Source organism: Carcharhinus amblyrhynchos, chromosome 27 (genome assembly GCF_965287045.1).
Source record: "Carcharhinus amblyrhynchos chromosome 27, sCarAmb.v2.hapA, whole genome shotgun sequence".
In the NCBI taxonomy this organism is placed as follows: domain Eukaryota; kingdom Metazoa; phylum Chordata; class Chondrichthyes; order Carcharhiniformes; family Carcharhinidae; genus Carcharhinus; species Carcharhinus amblyrhynchos.
In genome coordinates, this window is record NC_137350.1 from 27,660,827 (window position 1) to 27,674,318 (window position 13,492).

Consider the following 13,492-nt stretch of genomic DNA (forward strand, 5'->3'; position numbering starts at 1 on the left):
TTTCTGCCTGAACAAGTGTCACCAATATATTTGCAAGGTTGATTAAGAAAAAAATCTATAAGCCAGGTTTAATAAGGCAAAAGATGCATTTGAAATAAAGAAGAGAAAATATGATGTTTTGGGCATTCATTATATGATTGCAGCATTAATGTGAAAAATGATAGTGAAAAAGCATCACTATCAGTAGAGGAAGAAAACATGAATTGAAAGCTTGGGAAGAGAAGAGCTTTGTGAGAAACAAAGCTGTAAATACGTAAACATTAAAATTGTGAAAATTCAATATGAAGGCTGAAGTGTTTATTTGATTTACTTATCTCTGTACATCAGCACATGTTTGCATATAGGAAAACATATCTGCAAATAAATTCATAGGGGAAAGAACAATGGTAATTTCACTAACAGCATCAATAAACTTGATTTTAACTACCTGAGGACTTCAATCTGATGATGAAATGTAAAAAGTTCTCATTTTCTGAGTAGACCACATGGTATCATGTAACTGAAAAAAGCATTTCAAATTTTTCAGCCATTGTTGACAACGGTGCACTCCAGTATCAGTGTTATGAGTTCGAAATGCCAGTTTTAAACTATTGCATTAATTCTTACGGAACAATGGAAGGAAAAACTAGCAACTACTTTTTGACATTTAAGCGATTAGCAGAATGCCATTCTTTACATTGGACCTGCGTAGAGCCATTGAAACCGTTACCTGTTTAGTCCTTCCCCTCTCCCATTCAAATTGCAGGTCTGTGAATTGTGTGAATGTGTTTCTGGTCATGTTGTGTAATTATTTTGTTAACACAATTTTAAAATTGGTAACTGCTTGTGAAACAGTTTACAGGAGCTTTACACGGGTGTGAGTTACATTCTAGGATTACTTTCTCTGACTTTATCAATCTGATGCAGCTCTGTGGCTGTCTGAACTTGTGGTGTTTTGCATTATTGTTGATGAGGTAATGTTACCAAATGAGGCAGGTTTTCATTACCTGTATTAGCACCTGTACCATTTTAAATGAAGAATCATTAAATGTTGTTGAAAAAAGAGGTATGTTACTGAAGCTTGCACTCATCAGGTCAAATGCAAATTGGACAAATGCAAGAATGCCGATTTTCAACAATTTATATCACAGGAGAAAAGAGGTGCTATAAATTGGCAAGTCAACTTTAATTGACCATGGAGAAAGCAACAGGTAACTATACCCATAATACATAAGAACATAAGAAATAGGAGCAGGAGTAGGCCATCTAGCCCTTCGAGCCTGCCCCGCCATTCAATAAGATCATGGCTGATCTGTCGTGGCTCAGCTCCACATTCCCGCCCTCTCCCCATAACCCTTAATCCCCTCGCTTATCAAAAACCCATCAACCCGCGCCTTAAAAATATTTAGCGAGGCAGCCTCCACCACTTCAATGGGCAGAGAATTCCAGAGATTCACCACCCTTTGAGTGAAGAAGTTCCTCCTCAACTCCGTTCTAAACCGCCCCCCCCCCTTTATCTTGAGGCGGTGCCCCCTAGTCCTACTGTCCTTTCTGAGCGGGAAGAGTCTCTCCACCTCTATCCTATCCATCCCATTCATCATCATATATGTCTCAATGAGATCTCCCCTCATTCTTCTAAACTCTAACGAGTACAAGCCTAGTTTATTCAGCCTCTCCTCATAGCTCAACCCCCTCAACTCCGGCATCAGCCTAGTAAACCTCCTCTGCACTCCCTCCAAGGCCAAAATATCCTTGCGTAAGTGCGGCGACCAAAACTGCACACAGTACTCCAGCTGCGGCCTCACCAATGTCCTATACAGCTGCAGCAAGATCTCCCTACTTTTACATTCAGTCCCCCTCGCTATGAAGGCCAGCATCCCATTAGCCGTCCTGACCACCTGCTGCACCTGCACTAATTACTCCAAACCAGCTATCCGGCAGGGTGTCTGACACTGCTTGGGTTTCCTCCCACAGTATGAAAGATGTGCTGGTTAGATGCATTGGTCATGAACTTCTTGGTGTAACCGAACAGGCAGTGGAGTGTGGTGACTAGGGGATTTTCACAGTAACTTCATTGCAGTGTTAATATAAGTCTACTTGTGACAATAAAAAAAACTTTAAGACTGCTGTAACAACTTCTCTACTTGAAAGTTACTGGTGACTGGAGACTCCCAGAATTTGAGGGAAACATTTTAGGACTGTCCTCTAAACATCCCTGAATAATTTAGATATCCCTGCTGATTTAGGGAGGCCCTGTCTTGTGACTGACCAAAAGGAAGTTTATTTGGAAAGGCACCAAACAAATTGTGTGTTACCGACAAAGTCTCTGAGGCAAAATTGAGGTTGAGAGAGAACTTGGAAGCGTCCAAACAGCTCATCTATCTGCCCTGCAAGCATCACCTGTATCGCATGTGGCAGAGTCACCAGATCATGCATTGATCTTATCAGCCACGCCCTGTTCCCGAGCGGGAGGCAGGCCACCCCCGAGCCCAAAGGCTAGCCTGACATGAGAAGAATGGTGGAGCAGACTCAAGGAACCAAATGGGCTACTCCTATTTCCTCCATTCTGTCAAAGTTTGTGGCCAGCATGGACCTTGGGCCTCCCTTCTCTAAGCCTCAGTGCAAACTATTTCCATTTCCGTATTGATGATGTAACCCATGACATTGGTGATGATTCTTCCAAAGCCCGATCCTCCAAATTCCATTAAAAAGTTGCATTCTTGCAATATCTCTTTGTTGCTTGTTGACCCTTGTGTTACTAAAGTTGGTTGCCTTCCTTTCCTAATTTGTAATGGTAACTTGAATGGAATCTTGTGGAAGCAACAGGGACTTCACCTGTTGGTTAGACAACTGGCATGAGACCTTTGGGTAAAGCCAGCCAACGAGATAGTTGCAAGCCAACAAAGGGCATTTCTCCAGGATCGAGACTAGCAACTTTTTTGCTCAGCAGTGTCACAGAAGTTGACTGCTGCTGGAGCAACGGGCTGTGGAGAACTCTGATCATGGCCAAAGGTAAGTCGTGGTGGGAACAAATCAACACCCCACAGAAGAAAATTAAAATCCTGGAAAAATCAAAGAAGTGTTCTGACCTGAAGGAAAGCTCAAGGAAAGACCCAATGGAAAATGACCAGGCTAAAGCTTCAAACGTAGGTTTGGCAGCTGAAGGCAGAAATTCAATTCCTCATTGCAGCAGAAGATTTGATTGAATTCTGTGGAAGTCCAGCTTCAGTATCCAGAGTGTGCAGAGTTTGCAGACCAAGCAGTGTTTTCTGAAAATTTTAAGTTCTTGAACAGCGTAAGCCTTTGAAAAAGTTAAATACTGTAATTGTCATTTAAATTGTTGCCTGAGAAACCGATTCCCGAGCTCACTCCAGACAAAGAAAATAAATGATTAAAAATTAATCATGACTGAGTAGTGTTACAAGTCAGATTGGATATTTCAAGGTGTTCTATGAAGCTGGCCTGACTTGTAACATTTTACATTGAATTTGACTCGGATGAGCATGAGAGGTTTCACTTCAGCTGTGATTCAACTGGCCCACGAGGAGCTTGTGTCAAAAACAAAGTTTCAGTTACAAACAAGAAACACTACAGTCATGATAACGTATAACTCTTATGGAATATCTCTAATGTGTTCCAATCAAAACCAATATCCAACACACACAACCCTCCAAGTAAGCACAATATAGCTTAAGCTAATGCCCACTTGTTACAGGAATCCAGCCTCTTGGGTTGAATGCTGAAAATCCCTTGTGAAGAAACTCAGATGAGGTTGTAGTCAAATCTGTTTCCCAAAACAGCTTCTTTAAGGCAGGATGGCAATAAGCCTCTCCTTCAGCTAACTGTTTATTGTTTCAGAACCAAACACAGAACAGGGAGAGAGAGATTGCTTTTAAGCTTGCTGCTAAACTGCTTCCAACACGCTCCCCGAAACAAAACTGAAAGCCCAAAGGGAAACACCCCTATCACCTGACTGCTACAAATGAAACTGCAGGTCCTATAATCTGACTGCCATGGCTCAGCTCCATCCTCCCATGACATTGCTGAAGCTGTAAACTGCATGATTTAAAAAAAACTTAAAGGTACACTCATATGACATAGCTTAAAAAATCCAGCTGGAGTTGATGCATCCAAGACTCGAGAGCAATGCGTTGAAGACTCGAACCAGCTGATCCAGGTAGTCATTGTTAAAAGTATTCCAGTGCTGAGACCACAAATGCCATTACTGCAGGAACCTGGCAAGCATGGAGAAAGCCATTGTGAAGAAGTATAGGTGACACCTTCAAGGCTGAATTTGCAATTTAAAAGCTTTATGCATGGAACAGTTTGAATTCATCTGGACCTATCCAAAGTCCAGATCAATCTCAAATTTTGGGACTCTTGAGAAAGAAATTCCTTGGATACATGATTGCTTCAGGTCTGGATTAAGACTGAATAAGTTAACACGCTTCTTTGTTTGGTAGACCTGATAGACAAGGTTCTGGCACATGTAAGGTTAATATGTACCAAGTAAACTACCACCCACACAGTGGTATAAAAGAATGCATGGCTCCCACCTTGGAGGGGGGAGGGGGGATTGTCAGTGTAATGTTGAATAAAACTGTAGAGACATGCATGGAGATGGCCCCTCGGCTGGATCTTTCATTGTACCTTTGTTTCTAGCAGTCAACAAAGTTACTTTTCAACAACCTGTGACTATGAACACTTTAATAGAACACACAAAACTGTGCCTAACATGTTACAGCATCCCCAAACCCTGCGGGGAGATGACATGCAGCCAGCACACGTTTGTTTATTGTGCTTGCTGCATGGTAACAGGCTAACCCTCAGCTGAGCTAATCCAAGCAACGAAGGAATGAGGCCCTCAAGTGGTCATTAGTTGACCTCCGTTGGCAGTGGGCAGGAAGGTCAACCACAGGCCTCCCCCACTCCCCTCCAGATCTTATTTAAGGTGGAAGTGGAATGGCAGTATCCTTTGGGCCAATTTGGGTCCTTTGCACCCCAATTTGCCTGAGAGAGGGCAGAAAGTCCTGCCAGACAATTCAAAAGTACTTAATTGATTGGTGTCTTTTCACATCCTGATGGTACGAAATGTCATTTAAATACAATTTCTTCTGCACTTTGCTTGCTGGAGCATGCTCCTCTCCATGGCATGATCTTTTTGCTGTTGTTGATGAAGGTGCCTTATGGACATTGTAGTCTGCTCCTTAGATAAAATATAGACTAAAATACAAAACATGCTGCCCCAATTATATGCAAGAATCTTCTTGGTAAGTCTGCAATTCTATGCCTTAAGTTATAAAAACATGCAGTCAATATAATGCCTCTGCTTTGTGAGTAACAGTGACAATAACTGATCGAATTTTGTCGAAATTTAGTGGTTTAATTAGTTCCTTTCCTCTTTACCACTGGTAGCTGTTAATGGCCACCGCTAGTGTTCCAAGATTTTGTCCTGGTTTGCTTATTCACTCAACATTACATTTTTAACCACTGCACGTAATTTGTTATTGAACTAGGTGTGAATGTAACATGAATCAAAAGTGTTAAGTGTGATGAATATAAGCTGGCACTGGACACAAGTCTTTTAAAGATGTCGATTATAAATAGATCTGGTGGTGATTCCTTGTATCTGCTCGTTGGTTGTGTTTTGTTTTTGTTGCTCTTTCTGTTCCTGTTTCCTTGCAATTTAGTTACCATAAAGGCCATGAGGAAACTTGGATGTTTAAAGACTGCATTTTTTTTCTGCAAAGCAATGCAATCAGTTGAAAAGGACAGAAATAGCTTTCTGGTTTGGAATCTGTTCTGGAAGCTGATTGTGTTGAAAGTTGGATACTGAGCACTAAAGTGAGGCTCTTCAGTTTATAGCTCTGGCAGCTGGTTTTAGGGTAAAATTCTAAATCAATGTTCATTTAAAAATTCATCAAGTCATAACACAAAATTACAGCTGTGATTAAAGCAACATCGTTTTCAGTGCTCTTCAGCCTCCAGCCATTTTGCATACCTCCCATCCAGTTGTAAGTGTTCACTCTGGACAGAATTGCTATAGTCAAATTATTTTGTTATCATTCTTGTGGTTTTGTCACTTCATTTTTGTGTATCTTTTACAGTTTCAACAGATGTGAATTCTTGAATTCTCAGCAAGTTTGAGTCTTTTTTTTTGAAGCGATCATAATTCAAAGTTGCATGGGCTGAGAAAGTAATTGCCACTCATTGAATGATTTGTGATCTGAATTTTGACCAATTGAAATGATGAACTGCAGAATATAAATTGTAGTGCAAAAGCAGTTCATGTCCAAAATCAGCATGACCTGGACAATATCCAGGCTTGGGCTGACAAGCGGTCAGAAACATTTGAACTGTGCAAGTGCCAAGTAAGAGAGAATCTAACCATCACTGCTTGACACTCAGTGGCATTGCTATCGCTGAATCCCCCACTAGCAGCAACATCGGAGAGTTACCATTGAGCAGAAACTGTACTGGACACCAGCAATGTAAATATTGTGGCTACAAGAGGAGGTCAAAGGATAGGAATCCTGTGGTGAGTAACTCACTTCCTGACTCCTCAAAGCCTGTCCACCTTCTATTAGGCACAAGCCAGGAGTGTGCTGGGATACTCCACTTACCTGGATGAGTGCAAGTCGAATAACACCGAAGAAGCTCCATACCATCTACGACAAAGCAGCCCATTTTGATTGGGCATTCTCCCCCGCCCTTCCGACCCCACAACATCCAGTCTGTCTCCTCTTGCCTTCCAGCCCTGTCAAACCTGTGTGACAGCCACATTGCTTTTCACCCCACCCTGAAAAACTCCCTCCCTTCCCAGCAGGCTCACCGCTACCATCGTGCTATATTTTCAGATCCCAGGTTGTCCCACATCTGCTGATTGGTTCACTAGTGATCCGAGAAACAGACTGTGATTAGAGGAGCAGTTCTTTGAAGAATCTTCTAATTTGCTTACCAACATCTGGGTCCGTGGGATGGATAGAGAAGTCTGTCAGGCTAAGTAGCGGCCCGTGCGCCGTGTATTGGACAATCCTGTTATGGACCATAATCATTATGAATAATCAAGATATGACATTGGTGTAGGGGAAATTCTGTTCATTATTTGACAATATTAGATATCACCATAGTGTTTCATATGTTGTACGAAACCATAAGCCTAAGAATGCTGTTATTGTGTACAGAAATGCAGTAGGGTTTTCTAAATTGATAAAGCTGCTTCAACTTTATTGTCGTCCCTGATCTCCTGTAAGCATACAAATTCACCCAACTTTGAAACTCTGAATGGCATGTGCATGAATTCTAAATTACCTGATCTTTGAACCAATCAATTACTTAATCAGCTTTTGAAATTTAGCTTGTGCATTGGCTGAATAGAGCTTTATTTTAACGAGAACTAAAACTTTGACCCTAATTGATTTTGGGAGACAATCTATAACATTGTACATGGGTAGTCTGCTGTCTAGTGCAAAATTATGGGACTTATCTAAAATTTAGTGCTGCAATTAAACTACCCCCCTGCTCCTCCTAAGACAGTTTGCTTACATATTCATTGTGAAGGCCTGGTCTACATCAATAGATTTTGAAGTTAGATAGAAGCCAGTTACTGGGAGAATGCTACATAATGCTGTGTTTTGGGTTTTTTCTTTAAATGTGATTTTTGCAAATAGATATTCACTTCATTGAATTGGTGGTTTTATTATTGATTGTGACTTATTTGGTGAATTTAATGTGTCTTTCAGATCTTAGACCATGTCAGTATGGATTCAGGCCCAGCAGCTTCAGGGCGAAGCTCTGCGTCAAATGCAGTCCTTGTATGGCCAACATTTTCCAATTGAAGTTCGGCATTACTTGTCACAGTGGATCGAAAGCCAGGCATGGTATGTGGAATTTAGATAACCCTCCAAGTCACATGCTCCAAATGGCTGTTGATATCTAGTCAGTATTAAAGCATATGGTTATGTTGTCAGTGACTTGCTTGACAATTTCAAACTTAACCACAGCGGTGAGTACTCTTATGAGCCACAGTGCTGTTTTACTTTTCTGTTTGCTCAAGACAAAACCAGTTCTATATTTTGAATAAAAATGTCGTCCACAATCTCTTCAATCAAAATGTTGACAGTCTCAACAAAATGACCATAATACACTTTGAACATAGAACACTACAGCACAAACAGGCCCTTCGGCCCACAAGTTGCGTCGATCACTTCTATACCTACTAAGCCATAGACCTATCTACAACCCCCAATCCCATTAGATCCCATATGCTCGTCCAGAAGTCTTTTAACAGACCCCAGCGAGTTCGCCTCCACCACCACTGACGGCAGCCAATTCCATTCACTCACCACCCTCTGAGTGAAAAACTTACCCCTAACATCTCCTCTGTACTTGCTTCCCTGCACCTTAAATCTGTGTCCTCTCATAGCAACCATTTCAGCCCGGGGAAATAGCCTCTGAGAATCCACCCTACCTATTCCTCTCAACATCTTATAAACCTCTATCAGGTCACCTCTCAACCTCCTTCTCTCCAGGGAGAAGAGTCCCAGCTCCCTCAACCTATCTTCATAAGGCATGCTTCCCAATCCAGGCAACATCCTTGTAAATCTAAATATATACTTGAATATAAACTTTTCTGTAATGGCTTTGTCCTTTATTCAATAAAACTTTCTTGCAATTCTTTGGTATTTCTTGATTAAACTAGAAAATCTCTGAGATCACTGTTTTTGTAACATAAGTTTATGAAGAAAATATGGATAATAGGAGATCTCATGCAGATCAGTCATGATCTCATAAAAAGGTGGAAATAAAGAGCCAACTTTCTGGAGAAATAGATTGCACAGCAATAGTTGATTTCTGGTAGCATGTAGCCACTCAGTGGACATCTCTCTTGAACAGTTCTCCAATTTAATGTGCTGATCAGGAGGCAACAGTAATCAGAATTCGCTGCTGGCTGACTGCTGTCATTTAACTGAGTGTCTGGTAGTTCTTAATATCTGAAGGTGATGGTTAGGTGACATTGTCAAAAGCAGCACCAGTCTCTCAGGTAAGCAAACACTGAATTGAAGCACTCTGACCACTGTCAGAGTTGCCATTTTGCAGCAGATGAGATATAAAGCCAGGGTCTTTCTGTGTCATGATAGTGTGCCTTTAAGAAATGCATTTTTATCATGTTTCGTGTAAGAGATATGTTTCAATGTCAGCTCTGTTTTGCACAATGCCAATTTGTCTGGACAACTGTCAGCTAAATGTTGCGAATGCAAGATAATGACTGCTTTTAGCTAATGGGGTGTTTGTCTAAACAGAGTTAATGCATTTGGGCTTATTTAGGTTTTTCTTTGGGATTTCAGAGTAGGGTTTTGATTAGGTTGATTGACAGAGTCAGAGAGGGGAGGAGCTAAACTTAGAGGGAAAAATAAGCCAGGTTCTGACAGAAGTGTATCTGTCTCTTCCTTGCCCTTCGCCTTCGCCCTCGCCCTCTGCCCTCCGCCCTCCCCCACTCGTGTCTCTAGTTGTCTCTGTCTCTTCAGAAGTATTCAAAAAGCTCGGACTGTTAACAAATACTAACACATAAGCCCGGGTTTTGCTAACCAACTTGGAGAAGTCTAATTCTACAAGAGGAATATTGTTTTAATTGGAACTAATAGTGATAAGTTAGCAGTTAAGGATTATACCTTATCATGTTTAAGCAGTGTTCAGTTGGTAAATGTTAAACTGATTCATTTGTTATAGTTAAACTGTGTTGTTACATTGTGTGCTTTGATAAAAGCTTCCCTGTGTGTCAGTAGAATCGCACCTTATTCTCTCAGTAATGCCAAAATAAAAAAAACTGTTAGTGTCTATTCGGGATTCATGACATACTTTTGGGGTTTTTGATCTGTACCCTAACTGTCTGTCCTTCTAGTTGCTTGTAAACAATCCCATGTCACTATATGAAGTCAAGCAGTTTACCTTTTGTCCCAGCTAATATTTATCCCTCAACCAGCACTTAAAGCAGATTATCTGGTGGTAATGTCAAAAATTGCGTCTGCCTTTCCTACATTACAACAATGAGTACACTTCAAAAGTACTTAATTGGCTGCAGAGCACCTTGAGGCATGTTGAGGTTGTGAAATGTGCAATCAAACACAAATTATTATGCCCTTTATTTGTTTTTCTACAAATGAAGCACTTTTTAAATGTAGTTAATGTTGTCATTTCAAAAAACATGAGCTAATTTTGTCAGCAACATTGCACAATAGCAATGAAGCAATGGCTGGATAAATCTGTTTTAGTGCATTATTAACTGAGGAGTGCATACTGGGGAATACTGGAGCAAACTTTCCTTCTCTTCAAAGTAGTGCCATATTTCACATCGCCTGAGGGTAGACAGGGGTCTCGATTTAATGCTTCATCTGAAAGATGGCATCTGTGGCAGCATTGCACAGCACCAAATATGAAAGCTCCTGATCAGTAATATATTTGAACGTTTAGTCTCACTTCAAAAGAGAGGGATAACTTGAATGTAAAGTTGTTTAGTTCACTTTTATTGAGACTTTAAGCTTGCTATTAAATTTAAATGCTCTTGACAGCTGCATGGGCATAATTTGCATCACTACAAACTTGTGCTGTTGTGTTTTAGTTTTAAAATACTGAAAGGATTTTCTTGCAGCAACACAGTGTTGTCATAGAATCCCTACAGTGCAGAAGGAAGTCATTCAGCCTATCGAGTCTGTAATGACCATAATCCCACCCAGGCCCTATTCCTGCAATCTCACGCATTTACCCTGCCAATCCCTCTGACACGGGTCAATTTAGCATGGCCAATCAACCTAACCCGCACACCTTTGGACTGTGGGAGGAAACCAGAGCACCCAGAGGAAGTTCTCACGGACACGGAGAACGTGCAAACTCCACACAAGCAGTGACCCAGGCCAGAATTGAACCTGGGACCTGGGCACTGTGAGGCAGCAGTGCTAATCACTGTGCCACCCTATTGTCCACTATTACTATAAATTAAAATTGTCTGTTTCCTGCCAGACGTGAATTTTCTTTCCCCAAAACAAAAATTTAAAAGTAATTATTGGAATTCCTACAAATGTTAGGCAAAGTTAACAAAATATTAAACCAAATTTTATTTTTAAAAATATTAAACCAAATTTTATTTTTTAAAAAATCCTAATGGCCTGATGGCTTTGGTGTTTATGGATGAGTTTCTCAGAAGTTGCCTTGGCTAATATTATTGGGCTTACAAAGAACCTTTGAATAGCATTGGCAGATCAAACAATTGTTACTCCATCACTGATCTAAACAAATGCAAGCTTCATTTTTTGATATCTTCAAGATGAAAACTGAAGTTTGTATAATCCTGTAATGCAATATTTTTTAATACAGTAATTGAAATGTTTTAGTTTTGCCTGAACTTTTTCTTTGCAACCCTATCTTATTGCTGCTCAGGGACTCGATTGATTTGGAAAATCCACAGGATGAATTTCGAGCACAAAGACTGCTCGAGACCTTGATACAGGAGTTACAGAAGAAAGCTGACCATCTAATGGGGGAAGACGTTTTTGTATTAAAGTTGAAATTAGGGAATTATGCCACTCAGTTAAAGGTAGGTGGAAATATTCCGCATTTGTAGGAAGCCGTTGTGCATGTTTGAGAGTCCAGATGCTGATGAATTGATTGCTATATTTTACATCAAATACAGTATGACCCCAAACCGTGTTAAATTATTAGCAGTTTCATGTATTCCATGCACTAATAGAAATATACAAGAATCTTTTTGCCTTCTCCTTCATAATTTATTCAGTCTGACATCCGTAAAATATATGCTTTTTTTTTCCATTGTTTGACTGTTTTCTATTTATGATTGGTTATTTTGTTAGAAATTTGTTATTCGACAATCATGTTACCATTATCTTCAATTCTGTGTTTTCCCAGTCAAATCTCAGTGGGGGAAAAACTGCAAGATACATGCACAATGACAGTACCTCACTCCTTTTATCATATTTCAAAGCAAAAAGCATTACCCGCACAGACAAGATGCAACAAATTGTAAAGTTACTCATGAAATTGGCATCAACAACAACTTTCTGTGCTGTTGGAACCATCAGTGTGACGCAACTTACCAATTTTCTGAATAGTTTGTACTCTAGGTGTGAGCTCCCTCTGGGCAAACAATCAGGCAGTATTCATATCAATTTGTCTGACGTTCACTGGATTGATTCACCAGTCCCAAAATTTAAATTAAGCTTTAGCATTCTCATTTTCAGCCTCCGCACCATGTCTCAGCCACACCTGTCTAGCTACCTCCCATTTATTCCACACCGCTCAGCTTCTGGTTTGCTTTTGGACCTTAATCTTTGAGACAAAAACCTGTAGTGTTTTCCAAACCATTACAAGAAAAAGCATTGAAATATACCAAGAACTGACACAATACAACTCTATTTGTGATGCTTGGTAATTCAGATGATTTTCATACTTTGTTTCGTAAATTTAGCAGGTCTCATATTTCAAAGCATGTCTATTTATGTTATATTTCAAAGATTTGTATATCCAAACTACATTCTGCATCTTGACTTTGACCCAAACACCAGCCCCTACCTAACAATGACCAAGGCACATGGCATTGTCCACAACCTACACCTTCCACAAATACTAATCCCCCAGTTGGTCAAATCTTCTTCTCGGTTTCAATGATATTCCCATTGGAAATCCATCAGTCAGTTTTATTAAAAAAAAGTCACAGCGACTGAGTTCACCACTTAAGCCAGATAAACCAGAAGATTTAACTTTGATTTCTGATTTGTGCTGAGTTACTTGTTCTCAGTTGTGCAGCACTTAGATTGCTTCAGTACTCCCAGGCTAGGGAGGAAAATGGTCAGCCACAATTTCCATTCCTAATTGATCTCTTGGTGAAAGGAAAACCATTATGATTTTTGGATTGGAGCAGACCAAGACATGGGTACATTGCTTCCCATGATCAAATGATATGCCAACATTCATTGTTGTAGATTTAAACTGTCTTGATTTCTGTAATGGGAATGGAGAGTGAAGGAAGAGGAGCAAATAGAATATTAGATTTGGAGGTAAGAAAGAGCGATAAGTGGCAATTCAGAGGAGTATGATTGCAATAATCTTGATAGAATAGAGAAAGTGCAGAAAAAATTAACTGGTGTAGCTAAGGCTATGAAATCATATACTGATGAGATGTTGTCAAGTGGAAAAATATGAAAAAGGAACGCACTTTAGTTTTGAATCATTTGTCATATCTGGAAGGTTGAGAATTATGTACTACTAAAGGTTTATGAACATTAATCTTTGTATATTTCAATTCTGGAAAATACATTGGTTGGGTGGTTTAATACATTTCATTCTTATTTCCAGAATACTTATGACCGTTGCCCACTGGAACTAGTTAGATCAATCAAACACATTCTGTACCATGAACAGAGGCTGATTAGAGAAGCTACAAATGTAAGTAACAGATTAGAGATAAGAAATTTATTTTCTGTTCCACTCTTTTCAATCATTA

At 40.0% G+C, this 13,492-nt stretch overlaps 1 protein-coding gene across 6 annotated transcripts in view; it reads left to right on the plus strand.

The window, feature by feature from the left end:
* The window catches only part of LOC145359180 (signal transducer and activator of transcription 5B-like), a 196,280-nt gene that overhangs the window by 151,220 nt on the left and 31,568 nt on the right, over positions 1 to 13,492 (plus strand). For all 6 annotated transcript variants that reach the window (XM_080213622.1, XM_080213623.1, XM_080213619.1 and 3 more), the window contains 3 exons: positions 7,722 to 7,859; positions 11,413 to 11,569; positions 13,345 to 13,434. In XM_080213622.1, the coding sequence (XP_080069748.1) occupies positions 7,732 to 7,859; positions 11,413 to 11,569; positions 13,345 to 13,434 (375 nt within the window). In that variant the 5' untranslated portion in view covers positions 7,722 to 7,731. The remainder of the gene's footprint in view (positions 1 to 7,721; positions 7,860 to 11,412; positions 11,570 to 13,344; positions 13,435 to 13,492) is intronic.